Source organism: Nothobranchius furzeri, chromosome 4 (assembly GCF_043380555.1).
Source record: "Nothobranchius furzeri strain GRZ-AD chromosome 4, NfurGRZ-RIMD1, whole genome shotgun sequence".
Classification (NCBI taxonomy): domain Eukaryota; kingdom Metazoa; phylum Chordata; class Actinopteri; order Cyprinodontiformes; family Nothobranchiidae; genus Nothobranchius; species Nothobranchius furzeri.
The window spans coordinates 2,020,720-2,041,551 of NC_091744.1; the positions used below are offsets into that span (position 1 = coordinate 2,020,720).

General features: G+C 42.3%; 1 protein-coding gene and 1 non-coding gene across 5 annotated transcripts in view; one reads left to right on the top strand and one right to left on the bottom strand.

Moving 5' to 3' along the window:
* The window catches only part of LOC107391526 (nucleosome-remodeling factor subunit BPTF), a 57,272-nt gene extending 37,400 nt beyond the window's left edge, over positions 1–19,872 (bottom strand). For 3 of the 4 annotated variants that reach the window (XM_054744861.2, XM_054744859.2, XM_054744862.2), the window contains exons 1-14: positions 19,064–19,799; positions 15,883–16,705; positions 10,894–10,945; positions 10,655–10,823; positions 7,886–8,110; positions 6,876–7,064; positions 5,977–6,162; positions 5,526–5,701; positions 5,211–5,390; positions 4,944–5,125; positions 1,647–1,778; positions 861–990; positions 581–716; positions 30–305 (exon numbers count right to left, since the gene is read on the bottom strand). In XM_054744861.2, coding sequence (XP_054600836.1) covers positions 30–305; positions 581–716; positions 861–990; positions 1,647–1,778; positions 4,944–5,125; positions 5,211–5,390; positions 5,526–5,701; positions 5,977–6,162; positions 6,876–7,064; positions 7,886–8,110; positions 10,655–10,823; positions 10,894–10,945; positions 15,883–16,705; positions 19,064–19,634 — 3,427 coding nt within the window. In that variant the 5' untranslated portion in view covers positions 19,635–19,799. Of the gene's footprint in view, positions 1–29; positions 306–580; positions 717–860; positions 991–1,646; positions 1,779–4,943; positions 5,126–5,210; positions 5,391–5,525; positions 5,702–5,976; positions 6,163–6,875; positions 7,065–7,885; positions 8,111–10,654; positions 10,824–10,893; positions 10,946–15,882; positions 16,706–19,063 lie in introns of all 4 variants that reach the window. The other variant, XM_054744858.2, reaches the window with a different exon arrangement.
* Positions 19,873–20,721: 849 nt separating this feature from the next.
* Positions 20,722–20,803, top strand: trnas-aga (transfer RNA serine (anticodon AGA)). Its single transcript has one exon. It is a non-coding gene; the product is annotated as a tRNA-Ser (tRNA).
* The last annotated feature ends 29 nt before the right edge of the window (positions 20,804–20,832 follow it).

The window sequence follows — 20,832 nt, forward strand, 5'->3', positions numbered from 1 at the left end:
AACACAGAGTTTTGAATTCGTTGTCTTACTTTGCTCTTCTCTTGACGAGTGTGTGGCATCCACTTCCATCTTAGTAGGAGACTCAACTGTTGACTCCTTCTTCTCCTCCTTTTCATCCAGTTCTTCTTCCTTTATTCCCTCCATTTTCACCGTGGGGGGCGCCTCTTCAGCAGGTGCCGCAGAGACACACGTGGGATCTTTCGTTTCGCCGCCCGACGCAGATCCGTCCCAAGCCTCCAGAGCAGCGGCAGCACTGGGCTGTCGGCTCAGATCCAACAAGGAACATTTCTTCCCAAGTTTAGCGTCTTTGGAGGAAAAAATGAGAACAAATTGTTATTTCCAAAAGTGGTTTATTTGAAAATGAGTGTAATGTAATTTTCTAAGATACGATCCACCTGTCACTGAACTCACAGAAGTTTCAAACAACCTTCTGTAACTAGAAATAATCAAAGCCGTAAATAGAAAAAATGATTTCTCTGCTGAAAAGTGTAACTTTTTACACCCTAACAATTACCTTTTGAAGCTTAGCCGTAAGGACTGTACTAAGTTATGATTTGAATTGTTTTTTTAAGGTGCAGACCTTCTAGCTCTTTGCGGTAGTTGGCGTTGGTGTTGCCGGGTAGCTTGGGATAAAATCGGGATACGTAAGTCTTACTAATCCAACTCCAGCCCCCATAACCTGTAACGCGATACTCCTCGCCCTTCTGCTTCCACACCTTCAGATGAGATCAAGTAAGAAAAGAAAAAATTCATAAAAACAGAATAAATGACATTTCTGACAAAAGCCCAGGTCAAACAAGAGAGCCGAGGTTTATAAGAACAGGTAGAAAGTGGGTGAGTCGGGGTTAGATGTAACCTACCTGGTGCTTAATGGGGAACGTGTACTTGACCCAGGTTGCCTGTTGCATCGTCTCTTCGTCCTCCAGCTTCTTTTCCCTCTTCTTCACCTTCTCCTTCTCTTCACGCTCCATAGACGTCATGCGGTTTAACCTAAACATGGTTTTAATTCTCATAAATGAAAGCTTGTAGTTTTTTAACTCTAGATGAGAAGCTTATGTGGAACTATCTGAATTTTCTCTTCATAATGTTCTAAAGAGGAAAATGCAGATGGGAAGTACATCCAGTACTTTCATGAGATCTTTTTTTTTTTAAATAAAGTTATTCTCGTTCTAGTTATTTAAAGCTCTCTGTCAAATCAAATCCAAATCTTTACATCTTTATTCAAGCAGATGATTGTAATTAACTCAGATCCTAATCCTGATCCCAATCTTGTGAAATTTGTACAACCGCCTCTTTAAAAAAAAAGGGCCGAGTGGCGCTGATGCAGAGGCGAGTCGTGCTCGGCTGTTCATGGACCTGCAGTCCAAATGTTTTGCTCAACGTCTAGGTTGGGCCTCCAGAGCTGAACTGGTTATGATCGGCTCAGCAAACATTCCTTGTGAACGTGCTTCCTTACACTGGACCTAAACAGGAAACTGTGCAAAACTGCAAACATGGACGACTGGTTGGTAAAGTTAGAAAATGTCAAATCTGAGTTTATTTTGTTTGCCTTCTAAAATAAAATAAGCTAAATGAACTCCTTCCAAAAGTTGTTATTGTTCTGAAACAACACACACAAACACACAAAATGTGCAACACTTGACTACCTTGTATGACCCAGAGAATCTTTCCAGACCGGCAGCATAGCCACGGGTTTAATAGCACACTCCAGGATGGCCAGGGCCAGAGCAAACTCTCTGGCTTTGCTGCACATCTGAACGGCTTTGATCCAGTTGGTCCTGCAATAAAATAAAGTAAACAAACAAACAAACAAACTTCTTAAATCTGGTAAACACTGTGTTTAAGAAATATATCATGTCACAATTCCTGCCATGCTTACACCTGTAGCAGACGTTAAAGCTGCTATAGCAAATCTACAGAACAAGCTAGGTTTTGAACGCTAACATGGTAACGAAGCACTCACCCCTACTCCAGGGTAGGGGTGGGCGGTATAAACGGTATACGGTAGAAATGATATTAATTTGGCCAACGGTAGAAATTTTGACTATATCGGCCTATCGCGGTAGCGCATGTTGATGACGTCATCAAGTGGCGTCTGTTGAGGCTGAAAGCATGGAGCCTGTGGAGGAGGAGGAGGTTCTCGTAAAGAAGACCGGCGCAACATCGGTCATTTGGACTTGGTTTGGCTTTAAGGAGTCAGATGTGGAGCAGAACTATATAATCTGCAAAGTATGCCGAAAGAAAGTATTGGCAAATAGAGGGAATACATCTAATTTGTTTTACCACCTCAAAACGAAGCACGTTGTGGAATACGAAGAAAGCCAAAAACTGCGTCCTCAACAAACGCCCAGTCAGTTGAGCGGTAAGAAAAAAGGTGATCTTACACACCAGCAGACCGATATTTTACAAGCATCTGCTGAAGGCACTCTTTATGAGGGAAATAATCAACGGTGGATTGATATTACAAATGCCATTACCACGTACCTGCGTAAGGACATGGTGCCGTTTCTTACAGTGGAGAAGATCGGCTTTTGGGACATGATTAAGACACTCGATCCACGTTACAAGGTACCGAGCCGCAAACACTTCAGCCAAACAGAGATGCCAAAACTGTACGAGAAAGTCCGCGAGCAAGTAAAGCAAGAACTCCATTTTTCACTTTATTTTAAAAACGTTTGTGTTTTGCAAACATTTATTTGTATTTTTATTTAAAATATCCAAAATTTTATTTTGGTGTGTTCCATTTTTTTGGAAAAAGATGTGTTACACATCTTAAATATTACTCGTAAAGCTTTTTGATTTTTGCACAATAAATGGCATTTTCTACTGTTTGAAGTGTGTTTATTCTGCTGCTGCAATGTATCTGGTGCGTGAGTAAGTTTAGAAACAGTCGTTTTTGACATGTATACAAAAGAAAGTCATATATCGCAATATATACGTTACCGCACATTTTTCTAATTATATCGCTATATAGATTTTAGGCTATATCGCCCACCCCTCCTCCAGGGTATCATTACCAGAGGAAACAAGAGAGCGCTAAACACCAGTCGCCATTTCTAGGTCCAAACACCCGTGACTTCAAATGGAGTTTTTCTTTTCGGGACTCTGGTAGTTTGTCCTAAAGTTGAAGTGGTAGCAGCTGGCTGTTTCTCCTTCTCTGCTATTATTGAGTGGAGAACCTCTCACACCAGTGGTGTTCTGTTGCTAAATACGCGAGTACGTAATGATTGGAGGACCCAGGAAAGTGCATAAGTGCGGCGGTTTGGCGAGACCGACAATCAGACGATCCAAACGTGTTATTGGTTTTTAGACAAATGCGAGGGAACCACTTAACTCATTCACTGCCATTGACGGCAAAAGTCGTCATTTTAAGTCCAAACTTTGAAAATTGCTGGCAGCAAAGGGCTTTACTGACCAGGAACGTCTGGCAGTGAATGAGTTAATTATTTTTTTTATCCCCACAATATATTTATAACAAAATATGTTAGAATGTTTTAACCCTTTAACCCTTTCAGGGCAGCAGTAGCTCAGGTGGTAGAGCGGGTTGCCTCATGATCAGAGGGTCATGGGTTCGATTCCAGCTCCTGCCAGGGGTATCCTGCTGTTGTGTCCTTGGGCAAGACACTTCACCCAACTTGCCTGTGTTAGTGGTGGTCAGAGGGGCCGACGGCGCCAAATGGCAGCCTCGCCTCTGTCAGACCTCCCCAGGGCGGCTGTGGCTACAAGTAGCTTACCATCACTGGCAGTGTGTGAATGTGAGAGAGTAAAAAGCGTCTGTGAGTGTCCTGAAAAGCGCTATAGAAGTTCAGTGCATTATAATTATTATTATTATTATTATTATTTAAGCGCAAAAGTTGCAATATTGCGACAGGCGTCATTGCTGACTTTAACGAGTCAGCTACAAATATGATCCCTGATGAAGTTACTACTTTACACCAGAAGATAGTGGAGCTTCTGAGTTTTTAGAGGTTGAAAACTGCCTCCCGCCGAGAGGTTGCCGGTCGGGGAGAGGACGGGAGGAGATCAGCACGAATTATTCTTATTATTTGATTAACTTGTTAAATCAAACACATGCTGATTCGTGAAATGAATGGATCATTGTAAGAACAATATTCATTTGAAATTCATTGATTTTTGCACAGATTATTCAAACATTTGACTTAAACATCTTGTTCATTCATCACATACGATTAAGCTTATGAGTTGTAAAGTCATGTAGTCTTCACTTATTCAGAGTGAAGAGTGTTGAAGTCTGGCTTTTACACAGAGATGGCAGGAGATCTTGAGCGAGACTGTTTATGTCTCCTTTGAGGAACAATAAGTGGGCAAAGGGTAGTTTTGGGCGTCTGGGCCCCGACAGCCTTGAATGTGTATGAAAGGTTATGTTGAGTCAATTAGATGATGAAAAATTGACCCCTTGGATACGTAACGATATGGAAGTCAGTATGCCACATAATCATAAATATAAAATTAATATATTCAATTTTTATTTAAAAAGAGCGTTATATGTAAATATAAACAAAAATATTTCAAAATATAATAACAATTTCAAAATATGTAAAAATACGAAAGAACATTTGTAAAAATGTTGCATTCCAATGCGACAGCCTGATGAGGTCATAATATGCTAATTAGATGAGTGAATTTGCTCCCAACACAAACTTTGGGTCCTACTGAAGATTTTTCTCATTTACCGTTTACCCCCATCTCTAACCTTTCCCAAGCTACAACCTTTTGAAATTATGTCAAAAATGAACATTTTCCTTGGGAAAAAAACTCTGGCGCCAAAAGGGTTCAAATGCACGAAAAAATGTTGTTTTCCAAATTCGCTATTGCAGCTTTAAAATTCTTTGAATCAGAATCTGATGCTACAGAACTAAACGAAAACAGAAACAAATAAGCGTTTTAGTTTTTACATCCCGCTCCTGCCCTGGCTCTGGTACCTGTGTGAGGCCCAGTTAGGGTGCATGAACGGCGCCGGAACATTGTTCTCAAGCTGCATGATGGTGAGTCTCAACGTGGAGATGGTCAGAACCTTGGAGCCATGAATGGACCCGTTCCACTTGAACTCTCCAGCCGTTGTCATACAGAACTTGTGAGCTAGATGCCGCCTCTTGTCGTGGTCCTGGAAATTAGGTTTAGTTGGGTTTGTTAGAAAGTAATAATTTATAAACCCTGAAGAGAAAAGCAAGCGTGGTGCATTTTCTGACCTCTCTGTGCTGGTGCTTGTTGAGGGCCAAATTATTGGAGCTGTACTGGTTATGATAGACCCGGTACTTGCCCTCTTGGCCAAGCTTGAAGAACTGGCTGAGGGTCCCCTTCATCACCACATCCTTGCTGCTGCGTGTGTTGACCCGAGTGATGTCACCTTGTGCGTTTACCACCAGGACCTACGAAAAGCACCACATGATCAAGGCTAGAGTCAGTCGCCGCTGCTGGACCTGAACCCCTCACATGAACTCTAATCACAACTTTTGTCATTGTCTCCACGGCGATGAGAAGATCAGAGTGTTCTTCGTCCTCACCTCTTTGCCCTCCTTGAAGCCCTTGTTGGCTTCATGAACGGCAGCAGCAACCTGCTGGTTTTTCAGCTGACTCAGCTTGCTGTCTGGGTTCCTCAGTCGGGTCACCATGCGAGTCGCTGAGGATTTCTTACTGCCCAGGCTCCCCGCCTCCCCGTTGGAGGACTCTTTACTGTCCCCTGGAGGTGCAGAGATCAGTTTAGCCAAAAACACAAAAGCTGACTTTGCTTCAGAAGCTGAAGTTGGTAGATGGTAGAAAATCAACGTTTTATAAAGAAAAATAACTCCTAGATTTCGGTCATATCAGACGTTTGGTAAAATTCTACTCTAAGTCCAGGTGTGTGAGAATAAATGTGTCATTAAACCTGTTTAAATCATATCATCAGCTTCAACCATCCAATCAGAGCGTTTTTTTGGTCGATACGATTTGTAGCGTTAAAAAAAAAAAAAGAACCTGAGTCATCGAGGCTTGCCAGTGATGACTGAGAGGACCGGTCTGCCAAGTCTGGAGGTTCAGGACCCCTCGGAGGGACGCCAGTCCCTAAGCTGCTGTTGCTGTTGTCCTCGCAGGGCTGGGAGGGCTGGCTTAAACTGGGAACACCCTCTCCACAGACAGGGACAGAAGCGGAGGATGGGTTTCCTGCAAAACATTCAGAAAATGAGCATTAAAAGGTACAAACTGCTGAGAAACAAAAGGGTTGCAAGTTTTATAGTTGCAGTTTTTGCTTTTATTCTTCTAATTTCAGATTGTTAACTCTGAACTAGTTTCAAACAGAAATATCTTAAAGCATAACCTTAAATGACTAAACCAGTCAACCAACAAAAAGTATAAAACGCCAACTGATAACTTATAAAAGGACAACGAAATGAAAACTTGGTGCAAAGAAAATGTTTATGGCTGTGGCTCCCTCTGCTGGTCACAGGGAAGCCATGCATCTAACAGAAAGGACCATTTGCATCAAAAACAGACAATAAAAGTTCTCAAAAGTGCACATTTGGTTTAATTTAAGCCAAAACCAAACAGGGTGAATCTGAAACTGACATAAAAACAATACGACTAACATCATTCTGCCATTTATCCTTTGATAAAGAAAGCAGAACCATGGATAGTAGAAAGTGTTGTGAGATTATAAATCAAGAGTATCACAAAGAGCTTTCCAGCTCGTTAAAGGAACAACAGAATGATAAACAAGACTCGCAGAGCATTCCCAGAACTGAAGCCCGACTTTCCAAAATAAGAGCCGCATGGAGTGAATTTAGCCTGACAGACTCGTTTAATCAAATTAAAGGGAAAAAATGCAAAATCCAGAAACTACTAATGAGGAGAATGTTACAACCAAAATGTTTTTATACCTTCAGCTTTGTGAGACTCCTCCATGTTGGAACATCCTTCTGTCTTGACCTCTGAGGTTGGAGCTACGGGCTTTGGAGTCACAGAGACCAGACCAGAGGAGGTTTGTGCTAGAGAGGAGGTCGATGGAGGTCCATCTGAGGCGCTGCAACCGCTGCTTCCATCCTGACCAGTGAGGGCATCTTCACTGGCTAGAAAACATCAGCAGCAGCATTGGTGTATTAGTGAGATGGAGACGGGTGAGGTGAATAGAGGCCGACCAATATTTTCTATATCGGCCATCTGCTGAAATTATTTTTAAAAGCAGATAAAATAAATAAATACAATAAAAATCAGGTGCCTTTTTCATGGTTTACACCTAAGGGAATATTTCACCCCTAAGTACATTTTTGTCTGTTAGATTCGCCAGAGTTACATAAGTGAGAAAACGGATTTGTAGCTAACACGCTCAGTCGTTCTCCTGATCTGGAAGCAGTAAGTTTAGCTTTAGCTTAGCATAAAACAATGTAAGTAAAAGGAAGGTTCTAGCGTAGACCTTCCTTGATGTGATTAAGAGATTTATTGACTTATTTAATTTATATTTGACGCAGTGAGAGTTCGGTTGTCTTTCACAATCAATGTGCTGCTAAAACGTGCATATATATATATATATATATATATATATATATATATATATATATATATATATATATATATATATATATATATATATATATATATATATATATTAATATATATATATTAGCCTTAATAATCGGCTTTAGATATCGGCCATCGGCAACAAAATTCTTTTAAAATCGGTATCGGCCTTAAAAATAACCATGTCGGTCAGCCTTTAGAGGTGAACCTATTCAGTCAAGGTCAAAAAGTTTCAGCTGAAAGCAGATATTTAATATCTAAGTAAATATCGACATTATGGTGGAAAAGCATCATCTAGTTTATGCCGACAATTAAAATTTTGTGTATTCATGCAGCATTTTTCATCTTTTGGTCCTACATAAATTATTTTTACCTCTGCTCTTGACATCATCCTCTTTTTCCTGTGCAATCTCTTCTTTTGGCCCCTGCTCATCCCTTATTGGCTCGCTGACCACCCCATCCTGCTGTCCCTCGTCCTTCAGCTTGGCCTCCTCAGCCTCCTTCTCCAAGCGGGCTTTCTGAGCCTCCTCAGCTGCTCGCCTCTTCACCTCTTCCAGCTCGCCCTCCTTCTTGGCTCGCAGTCGCTCCAGGATCTCCTCTGGAGGCACAAAGGGGGGGGGGGGGGGGGGGGGGGTTCTAAATTACACATTTGTGTATTTTGCTGTTTTAACCTTCAACTTCCACACCAAATAAAAGAAAGGACAGATGTGAAATTTTTAGCATTTTTTATGAATATGGAGCAATTTGGGTAACAATAATGTAAGGTACTGAAATCGCAAAAATAAAACACCTCATCACATTATCCAACTTTTAGTGGAGCATATTTTACTCTCTAAATATTGAAATGTGAACCGCAAACAACGGAGGAAAGAAAAACATTTACTAAATACAAAAAATTCTAAAAATATGGAAAATTTTGAAGGAAAACTCATGTTTAATTTTTTTGGCATGTTAGAATATTTTTCTTTTTACATTATTGCTTACAAGATTTCATCTTCTTTATTGCTACATATTATTTAAAAGCTAAAAAAATTATTTTCATTTAGGAACGTAGGAACATATCAATACGGAGTACCGCCTGGAGACTTTAGGGGACGGACCAGGAGAAAAAACAAAACAGCAATGGTGGCAGCTTCACTTCTATGCTTCAGCCACTGAGAGTGGGATTTACTCATCGTTAGAGGAAAGTTGTGTAAAACTAAAATAAAAAACAACAGCAACACTATGAACATGCGACAGCAGCTTACGTGTCTCCATACCGGGTAAGATGAAGAGAAGCCGATGGTTGTTCCTGCTCACCAACTTGTCTCTTTCATAAAACTACGGCGCTACTTTGCTGCAAAGCTGAGGCAGCACCAGCGAGCCTTTGGTCATTTACAAGTGGGCAGCCTGTGGCAGTAACGCGGCCTGACCTTATGTTTACACAAAGATTACACAATGGCGGTTTAAAGTGGGTTTGATGCCAACTGAAGCAACGCTCCTCAAAGGCACACTTGGCTGTTTTGCTTGCTTTCACCCCCCCCCCCCCCCCCCCCCCCGGTATCCGTTATTAATTCTCTGGGGTCAAACTGAAATTATCTCCTCTTTTTAACACTTTAATCTAACAGCTGCAACGATTTCATTAGTGTCCACAGGAGCGATCCGTCTCTAAATTAAACAAATAAGCTGTTTTCATGATCTAAAACACGCTAAAGGCTGACTGCAGCACAAGGCATGTCCAACAGACCGCCACACTGAAGTTGCAAATGCGGTATTCTGGCCACAAAGGGCAGTGGCGTCTGAGTGACATTTCCTTAACCTTGTAAATAGTCATTTTAGCACATACTGACTCAAGAAATGGCCTGTATTTGATATAGCTCCTTCTAGAGTCCTGGAACCCCCCAAGGTACTTTACAACACAATCAGCCATTCACCTATTCACACACACATTCACACCCTGGTGGTGATCAAATCAAATCAAAGATACTTTATTAATCCCAGAGGGAAATTAGAGTTTCAGTACACACAACTCAGAGATCAGACATACATGGGCAAGACACATGACAAGAATTGGTGACTGTGGTCATTTGCAACCCTAATTCGTGCTACCTTAATAGAGATAAGAGGGTTACATGAGGATTGGTTCAGGTGGAGGGAAAAAAGGGCACTTCAGAGTTACCCTCCACCAGGAGAGCAGCTTTGCTCTGCAAAAAAATAATAATAATAAAACACCTCAAACATATATGCAACAGACTTCAGACAACACAACATAAGTGTCCACTAGGTGGGGTGGTGGGTTGGGACTAACCCCACTTCAGTTCCTGCAGCCACGATAAGCAGCGCATGTCGCCTCAGTGTGGATAGGGGGAGGAGCATTGAGGGTTGGAAGGGTTGCAGTGACCCTGGAACGATTCAGCGGCCTTCCCGCAGTCCCGCCCTGTTGTGATGAGCTGCGATGTAGCCACAGCTGCCCTGGGGCGCACTGACAGAGGCGAGGCTGCCGAGCACTGGCGCCACCGGTCCCTCCGACCACCACCAGCAGGCAAAGGAGGTTAAGTGTCTTGCCCAAGGACACAACGACAGCGACTAACTGAGCGGGGCTCGAACCTGCAACTTTCCGATTACGGGGTGAGCACTTAACTCCTGTGCCACCGTCTCCCCACTCCAAGAAAATGATTTAAAAATATGAAAATGTGCATAGTATCCCTTTAAGTTTTATCACCAACTCCAAAAGGTGTCTCACGTGGACTGTCTGATGATCCGAGTTTCAAATCTAAACGCCAGAAACTCCAGATCTCGGCATCGCTGCAGTTTGCCATCTCAGCTGACTCTGTTCACAGAAGCAAACCTGATGCAGGGGTCTTTTCAAGGTTGCGAGGTCAAAAAGCCACCACAATGACTGCCCGCGTTTACTTTCATTTTCATTATTCGTGTTTTTGGTAACTTGAATTAATTAGAAATGATGAAACAGCTATGACGTGAGTAAAAAAACAAACAGTGGGAAAAAAATACATCAAAAATAGTTGAAATCGTGATAATTGCTTAATAATCGAATCGGACCGTGAGGTACTTAAGGTGGCACCCCCCCACTACTATGTCAGCAACAGAAGGCAGACCCCAAGGACTTAGGAAATGACTGAAGAGAGACAGACTTGTGCTTTACCATTTGCCGCTGTGAGGAAACACTTGTTGCTGCCACGAGCCTTGTTGGTTAGGTCCTCGGTGATGTCCATGTGAGTGTGCACCTCATCTCTGATCTCCTCCAGAGCCGCATTTAGGTCGGCCTCCCAGTATTCCTTATCCAAGCCATCTATCAGCTCAGCTAACTGGACCTGAAACAGAAAAGATTGGTGTGATAAAAAATGATAATAATCAGTAATAAAACCGATGATCTCAGTTTACCTTGGTGCTGTAGTACCACGTGGCTTTATCTTCCTGCTCACCTTCCTCCTCACTGTGAGAGATGAGAGCATAAAAACTGTTAAGTCAGCTTGAATACATGTTTTATGTGACGTTAGGTCAGTTTTCACCAATCAGAACTCCCGGGTAATTTTACCCAATCTTCGCAGCATGTGCCTCACCGGATCGGCTCTAAAGGACCATTTTCCAATTTACCAAAAGTTTATTGTTGGCAATGTTTGTGGTCAAGCTTTGGCTCCGATCAGTGATGTCACTCACCGCTGAAGCAGCTACGACATGCTGACATCCAAGCAAAATCCTGAAGGGGACTATTTTATTTATTTAGTATCTCACAGTCACCCCCCCCCCCACCACCCCCCTCCAGAAATGTCACTGAAACATGACTATTAAAGGCGTTTTTGGCAGGTTGTGCCTTAAAAACTGTTCTCCAAAAAACATAATCACAGAATTTATCGCGTGATTATGAACATTTCAGCTTTTGTTTCACTAGAAACAACGCAAGTCAGAACGGGTGAACGTGGCTGGCCTTTAGGGACACTTCAGATATTACATCTGAGGTCTTTCGCTGAATAACGGGATCTTAAAGGTGTGGAACACTGAAAAAACTTTAATCGTTATTTTATCATATTAATAGATATCATAATCAGTCACTGAGTTTTTTATGCAGTCTGAACATGAAAATAGTCTCCTACACCTGCAAGAGCTTCTGATAGAAAATAGACAGTGAAAATCTAGGATTTGAAAGTCTTGACAGATCTATGTCACACTGTCACTTAACATTTATGGGCTCACTCATCTTGACTCGTGACGGAGAAGGCTGTTGCTGGTTTAGCGTCCAGGAAACTGATAATGTCTCGGTCTAGTAGAAGCTAACCGTTAGCATTAGCAACTCTACCACACAGCAGAACTCCTCCAAGGCTTGTGTTATTTGTGGAGCTAAAACATCAACATTGCAAAGCAAATGGAGTCAGGGGTAAAGATGCGCTGCTGTTATTCAATCAGAGGCAAGATGTCCAAATATCAGGATACAAGACTGCACATTCTGCCGTCTGCAGCTGTCCTCTGATAGCCTGACCTGCCAGACTCCTCCTCTCTTTAATTCTGCACAGAGACAGAGTCTGGTAACTCACAGGCAGAGAGGCACTTGAGGGGTGGGACTACGCGGCTCAAAAGTAACCAATCAGAAAAAAGAAGGAAATGCCGACTGTACCGTGTGTCTGGCAATGGCGCAAACATCTTTTTTTTTTTAAGAAGAAATGCTTTTAGCGCTTCTACTTGTTGTTTTAAAGACACTCAAGTCATTTAGAACAGAGGAAAGAGCCGCAGCGAACGCCGCCGCTGTCTTCGTTGTTTATGAGAAACGGAGCGTCGTTGTGTGCGACGTCTGCGACGTCTGCAGTTTTTTTAGCTGTAGTCAAAAATGGAGTCTGGCGACAGCACAAACATCCTTCTTTAAAAACAAGGCTTTTAGCGCTTCTACTTGTGGTTTTAAAGACGTGTCCAAGTCATTTAGAACAGAGGAAAGAGCCGCAGCGAACCCTGCTTCAGTCGCCATGTTCAACAAACTCGGCGTTATGGTGTGTGACGTACGCTGCTCAGCGCTGATGAGCGCAGTTAGAATTCTCACGGGGCGGGGTTATTTGAATAGGAGAGTTCCCAGACCCGTTCTCTGTGCAGAATTTAACGGAGGAGTGTGGCGGGCCAGGCTGGTCCTCTGACGTGGCAATCTTCTAGAACCTTAAAATGCTGCACCAGAGCTTTGTGTCCTCTTTGTGTACAATTATTTAGACAGGACTCTAAATATTCAAATGATCTGACTAACTGGTAATCTGGGATTATTGCTTTTAAAAAGGGGGCGTGACAAAAAAAGTTATTTGGAAAATAAGTGCGCCTGAATTTTCATTAAAACTCGTGGATGTTTTGAAGCAGAAAATATGAATCGGACCGTCATTTTGCTGAGATCATAGCACGGAACTGTGAGGCCTGACATCATGTAACACTAGCGTCTATTAAGCAGGCTTCTGTGTGTGTATGCACACACACTTCACATTAAGTCACACTATGTAAATCCTATATAATTTAATTGATTTATCCCTGTTCCCCGTTCACAGTTTATATGGAGGATCGTCTGCTGCTGGTGACCCAACACACACACACACACACACACACGCACACACACACGCACACACGCACGCACACACACACACACACACACACACACACACACACACACTATGTGACTACGTACTCAGTGCCAACTTGAGTAGATGACCAGGTTATTTAAAAATACTCTGTATATTTCAGTTTATTCAAGAGTATCTCCCAACTAAAACCAAAAATGAAGTTAACTACATTCAAGAGATCTACGTTTACTGGTTTGGGACCAAGAAAATCAGTAGAGATAAACTACAGTGAGAGGAGAATCCATATAGATGTTGTTTTTTACTTTGGAATTGAATCTGGATGGTGTATTACTTGTTCTACAACACAACATTTGAGTAAGATGGTTTGTGCTTTTGAAAAACTGTAAAATAAATCCAGACAGCTCAGACCACCTACTAAGACTTTCCATCAACACAATCTTAGCTTGAGCCAGACTTTGGTTCTTATCACTACGTGCCGACATTGGGCCCGTTTCCACCGTCAGAACTGCCGGATAATTTTACCGGACCATCACTGCATGTGCGTGTGTCCATTTCACTGGGCCAACCAGAAAGGACCGCTTAGGGACCAACTGAGTACCTGTATTGCGATATGTACTCTGAAAAGACCCGGTAAAGTCACTGGGGGGTGGGACTTGTGGTAAACTGGTGCTGATTGGTTGTAGGGAGTTTCTGATCACGTTTTTTTTTTTTTTTGCTTCCGATCAGATCAGGTCACAGTCGCTTGATTTTGAGTGTGACACCGAGTCCCTTTTTAACTTTTCTCTGCACAACACCTCTGGCGCTGCAGGACTGAGAAACCATGACAGTTTGCAGATCGGAGCATCCCTAGTTGTTACTCTGTAAGAAATCACTTTGACAGATGATGGCAAAAAAAAAACAGCTTTTGTTAAGTTGGGAGAGTTGCTGGTCAAGCTGGAAGGAAGAACACAATGAGCAGCATTCATTTAGTTACACATACCAAACAACCAAAAATGCGGCAGAAATCCCTCCACAGTGCTGCTCTGTGGAACCCACGGGGAACGGTAAGAAACGGTGATTCTGCTGGTCACTGAACGGCGCTTTTTACATCACGCACACAAGCGTGTCCCCTGAATAACCGAAACTACGACAAACTGACAGAATAAATCATATATTCTTGATCATGTTATTAATCTGTATTGGGCGCCTTTGGCGTTAATCGGTTGCACCATGCTGACGCGTGAAAGTAACGTTTTTAATGCGAAGTGTTTTAGATTATAACAACAACAAAAAGCAGCAAATGAAATGTGTTTTGCGATTTATGGATTGAACTCCTTAGGCCTGATTTAAACTTCTCCGTCTGCGTGGGTACTGAGACACGCAACGCCATTATGCAACGGAGCAAGAGCTCTCCGACAGGTGGATGGTCAGCATGCCGCTTCCTTGAACTTCATCAGCAGCACCGCCACTCCCCCTCGCAACAATTAATGCGAGCCAAAGATATTTAGCAGCAGACACGGGACAGATTGAAGAACATTTTGTGGGAAAAGTCCAAAAATATGAATGTTTGTTCACCTGTAACTGAAGGAGTACCGGAGTTTTATTTGTGAACAAATATTATGGAAAACGTGGGTTTGGTGGCGACCGCACGAGGAGGTGGAGGAGAACGAGGGACAAGTTAATCTGCGTTAAAGTCTCTGAATCCATAAACACAATGCACTAAGTGGACCAGATACATGATTTTAATGATGGCAGGAAACCCCAAAAAAAGGACTACGCCCCCTGTTGTCCTAGCGGTGAATTGCTTTGCAACAATCCCCAGGTGATGGAGAGATCCATGCATGTGCACGAGTCCAAACTCAAGCTGACGGGAGAAGTATAAATCAGCCTTAATGCTGGTGTCCATCTTTTTAAACACGAGAAGAAGTTCTTGGAAGCAAAGCAGATGGAAATCTATTGAATCTTCTTATCCTAATGTACCACATATCCTAATGTACCACATATCCTAATGTACCACATATCCTACTGTACCACATATCCTAATGTACCACATATCCTAATGTACCACATATCCTAATGTACCACATATCCTAATGTACCACATATCCTAATGCACCACATCAAAGTACAAAACATGACAACTGCATGTGTTATGATTCATAATACATGCAGTTGTCATGTTTTGTATTTCAAAAGTTCACAATCTATGAACCTGTGTGTGTATTTATTTCCATATTTTAGCAACTCTGATAAATCACTCCTCTAACCTACAATATGTTGAAAGTGTGTCTGTTCATCAAATGAAGATGTGTCATTTTCATTTAGCAAAACACAGCTCAAGATACAATTAAGGAAAGGCTATTATGCATTTGAGTGCCCTGCATTCCCTCTCTGGATGCCAATAATATATTTAGCCAATCAAATATATTACTGGCATCCCCCCCTCTAGATGGAAAATAATAAACTCTGCCAATCAAATCAACATCCCCCGCCCACACTTAGTTTAGATCGGGGGTGGGCAACCCTGGTCCAACAGAGCCACAGTCCTGCATGTTTCCAGCCTTGCGTGAACGTGTAGCTTCTAATTGGCTGAACACACCTGATCCAGGTAATCGACAGCAGGAACAACAAAGACAGTTGGAAAACAAGCAGGACTGCAGCTCTCTAGGAACAGGGTTGCCTACCCCTGGTTCAGATGAGATTAATCTTTCATCATCGAATTTTCAGTAATTTAAAGACAAAATACATCTTTTCCTTCATTTCTATTTGCAATGTGCAACAAGACAAACATGGAATCAGTCCCTCAGTTGAATCCCATGCATCTGTTGTAATGAAACGCTGAACTTACATAACGATCCGGCGGTTCAGGAACCAGTATTTACGGTGGTGTCTGTCAAAGCCAATCGGCAGCTGACGGAGGAACGGTTTGGTCTTTTGCATTTCGGGGATACAGTCTGCCACGCCGGGTACCTTGTGAGCCACACACACCTCGCATTGCCACTCATCTTCTGGCACTTCCTGCAGCGGCGGCTTCACACACTCCAAATGGTAAACAGCCGAACACGTCTCACAGCACAGCAGGTCGCCGAGACGGTGGCACACCCTGCAGTGGTCGTCATAGGCAACCACCCCTTCAGACATAAGCTCCTCCCGGGCAATATTAGTTGCCAAGAACTGGTCCACCAAAAACTGGAGAACTTTAATTTTGTTCTCCAATGGTTCATATGGATAATCCTCGTTTTCCAGGAAAGGCAGAACGTGCCTGTATTCAGAATCACTCTCACAGTACGCTCGTACCACCTCCGGCCAAGTCATCCCATCCACAAAATATAGAGTGGAGTTAACGGAGTCCTTCACGTCAGCGGGACCAAATGTGGTGTTTGAAGTGTCTTCTTCTCTGAGGATAGCTTTGAGCAAGGAGATGTGGGTCTCTGCCAGCAGTGTGCACTGTTCTTGGCTGGTCAGGGCCGCACAGAAATCTTCAAAACGAAAGAGGGAAAGACGCAAGACGGTGCCAAAGTTGCGCAGAACCTCGTAGACCGCAGAAACATTGAGGACCTGTGAGGTAGGAACCAGGAGGTCCTCAGAGGACTTGGGGAGCTCCAAAGGTGGAATGTCCTTTGCCTCAAGGATAGGAGAGCGTGGTCGCAGAGCCCGACTTCGTTTTCGACCTTTCAATGAGAAAAAAAAACAGAGTCAAGAGAGAAGATGGCATTCAGAACAAAACGTATACACAACGGAGAACGGTATCTTCACGATAAAATCAAAATTATTCTATAATTCACAGTAGGGCTGGGCGATATGGCCTAAAATCAATATCACGATGTATTGAGGGTTTCACCTCGATAACGATAAATGGACGATAACTACAGGAATACGCACAAACAAAAGTTGTCCACTCGATGGGGCTGTCACGTGTATTATAGGTGGTACAGCTTCTTAGAGGGACATGAACGTTGCCAACCTACACACATCTTTTCATTTTTTATTATCAATTTTATTGACACGGGATAAATTATCTCCATGAAGTCAGAAATTTCGATATCGATAAATTTTTGATTTATTGCCCAGCCCTAATTCATAGTGATGCACCGATATGACATTCTTGGGCCGATACAGTCCGATATCCAATATTAAGATCACTGTTATGACCGATAACCAATATTTGCTGATACCGATATACTGACATTAATGCTTCTGAAATCAGCAGATTTTGTATAAAATGAAAATTATTAAAGCTGAATTTATATTATTTTGTTCACACACCACACACATTAAAGGTTCTGAGATGATTACATTCACTGGTCACATGACTAAAATACACATCAACCCCCTCACCCTCTGAAATAGGCAAACAAATGGAGACAAGATGGAAAAAATATCGGTTGTTAATATCGGCCCGGTTTTGTTTATCAGACGATACCGATATGTTAAAAAATGACTAACATCGGCCGATACCGATATTGATGCCGATATATTTGTCCATCCCTAATAATTCATGATGATGTTATTACATCTAAACATTCGCAAAGAAAAAAGGAAACTTATTTTTCAAGCCATGATCATTTAATACCAATCATTTCACACAGTGACAGAACACAATAACTTTAATTTAAAGACAGATTTAATTTTAATCCCCATTTGAACTGATTTTAAACTCTTTACCGTTGAAATGTGTGCAAATGCTGCAGCATATTTTTTTTTCTTTTTGTACTTTATGCATCAAATATATACAGTGGAAAGGAGCCCATCCTAACCAACTAGTAAACTGGAATTGTTGGTTGATTTTAATGGATTATTACAGGTTAAGTGTCTTCACATGACACTGGGATCCCACTTCTGAGTTACCAGCTTGTTAGTAATGTGGCATTTTACTAATAGTTATTGCATTGTAAAGTTTGATTAAAGTTTCTCCTGACTTTGTGACACCACATGTGCACATTAATATAAAAATTAAAGACACCTCAGTGATGCATACATGTTTCTGTTCACTGCTTTAATTGTAAATTTAGGTTATGTGTGAAAATAATCCAGTTTCACAGTAATCCCTGAAAAAAATCACCAGTTGTATTTATTAAAGTGGTAGTAGTAGAACCAGTCCCTCTACACTTTTTAAAGAGAGGGAACCAAAAGACTGCAGACTGAACATCTGACTGAAGAATGTGTGTAATCCCTGAAATACTTCAAAATGCATCTGTGCCTGACCAGAGTGCGGTGAAGTGTGACAGCTCAAACATATCAAGGAATAAAACCTCTTGTGTTGCAGAAAGAACATGTTTATTGTGGTTAAAAGTGATATGCATGGAGCATCCAAATGTAAACTTATGTGTATTTTTTATTATTGTGTACAAATGTGCTGCTGTATTTAATTAAAAATGTCAAATTATTTTGCCACCACTTTTTTCTCACGAGTGTAAATAGCTGAAAGGTTTCATTTCTGCACGCAACAAAACAGTTATTGTGGTAAAAATGCAACACGTAAGAATCTGGTGTTTTAAAAATTTTTTAATTAATCTATTATAAATCAGGATTATGTAACAAAAAAATGCAAAAATAAAACTTGTGCAAAATGTCGTCAAAAATCTGATTTTGGCTTTTATTTTGCAAGCAATAACTGATTTTTAAAAGCAGAGCGAAGAAACTGCATTGAGACGCACCGAAGTTTGAAAAATTAGAAAAAGCTGACTAAAGTATCAAAAAGACACATCCAGTGTTCGTGTTTTTGTAAACAAACTTGAGCCAACAGGCAGGAAAATGGCAAAAAATGCGAGAGCGAGATGATTAAATGAAAATAAAAACAGAAAAGTGCTGATCTGACAGAAGTCAAAATTACACGAGCCGGCTGAAACGTGCAGCAGGTCTGCAAAATAGCGGCCAGGAGAGCTTACGGTAAACAAAGGCCCGTTTCTGAGTGCAAGCTCCATTTTGAACAATGCGGCTTGGTTTCTGCACTCAGCTAAAAATAAAATCTACACTTTAATTAATGCAAAGGTCTTTTCACAACTGCATGCGCCTGCGGACGAACGTACCTGGAGTGCTCTCCAGCGTACTGTGGCTCCTAAAACTGCTCTCAGTACAGTAGCTGGCATCCTCATCATCCGGTAGGTCCTCCAGATAGTCCGACTCGTTTCCCAAGGCCTCCTCATCTTCAAGATCCGACGACGGGTTGTCGTTCAGTTCATCTTCGTCAGATCGGTAACTTAAATTATCATCCTCCTCGTCGCTGTTATCGTCGTAGACCACCTTGGTTTGAGGCCGCCTCACTCCACCTCTGCCGCCGCGGCCACCTCTCGAACCCCTGCCTCTGCTTCGGCTCCCTCTTCCCCGTGATGTCGCCGTAGCCGCCGCGGTGGAGGCTCCAACTTTCCTGCGGCCGCGAGACGAATTAAAGTTCTCTCGCCCGCAGATATCTGTATCCATCTCCAAGGGGCCACTGCTGCAAACTCCAACACCTACTCCCCGCCCCCGGCCCCTTCCTCTGCCTCTTCCCCGTCCACGCATCCCTCTAGTCCTGCCGCCCCGAGAGCCCCGGACTGGCCCGGGTGAACCTTCCCGCATCTCTGCTGCTTGTTTAGGCGGCCTTCCTCTTCTCCCTCTCATTGCAGGAGAGAGGCTCTTGTATTCCGCCTCAATCTCGATCCCCGAATGAGCCACGCACGCAGGAGAAAAACTGGGAGAAAAAACCACAACCGGTCTGGAGCGGGAATCCGACCGGTCCAGACCGAACCCCGATCTCTGTTTGGGGGGTGGAAAGCTCAAACTGAATGGCCGGTGTCCCGCTCTGGGTCGCCAGCAGACGCCATTTTTCTTCTCGGCTCTCCCTCCGTTGAAAACACAGCAGGCCTCAGAGCTGCGTTAAGGTAGCATGGGTTAGCCCAGAGACGAACGAACTACCCTTCAAAATAAAGTGTCCTAAAAGACAAATATTAATATCACATATAACAGATTACGGTATACACCAAACCATATTCAGAGATAATAAAAAGAATATTAATCATAGAAATGTATAAAACAATATATTAAGGCGATTTGTACAATTTGATGTTACCAAGTTAATCAATGCACTTCCGGAACAATAATGACCTACTCTAACTTGATGCTGGCAGGCCTAGTACATTTTAGGTCACGTGACTATTTTCTACTACAGACCATAGACGCAGTTCATAAAATTAGTTGTCCCTGCAAACGCCAAGTGTATTTAACTGGTCATTTGCTGCTTCTGAGGGTTACAGTGACAACAGGTGGGTCAAGTGTACTGTAACAGCAAAGTGGAATTACGCTTCATCGTTTGATTTCGGCCCAGTCGCCATGTTCGTCAAGATATTACATCCGACATTAATCTCTAGTCTTATATAAACCGTCAAAAGTTTATGCACAACTTCAGTTCACATACTGAACGTTACATTTTAGTTTTATAAAACATTTTTTTCTTCACGTCATGAAAGCTTTCCCGGTGTTTTTTCAATTTAGCCATTAAATAGGGGATTACGAGACTGAGGTATAACGTTTAGAAAAAAATTGCACGAACTTTACATTTTGATCATTCATACTTACATCTAATTGAATTTATTCAGATGCTGACTTCAGTAGATTTCTAAATGAACAAGCCAATTTATATGTACGACAGGCGGATAGTGCCGTTTTGAGATAGAGTTCAATTTCGAAAATACTGCTATCGAAGGTATCAGTTGTCGTGGCCGAGTGGTTAAGGCGATGGACTAGAAATCCATTGGGGTCTCCCCGCGCAGGTTCGAATCCTGCCGACAACGTGTGTTTTCTTAGTTGTGTTTTGTGCAAA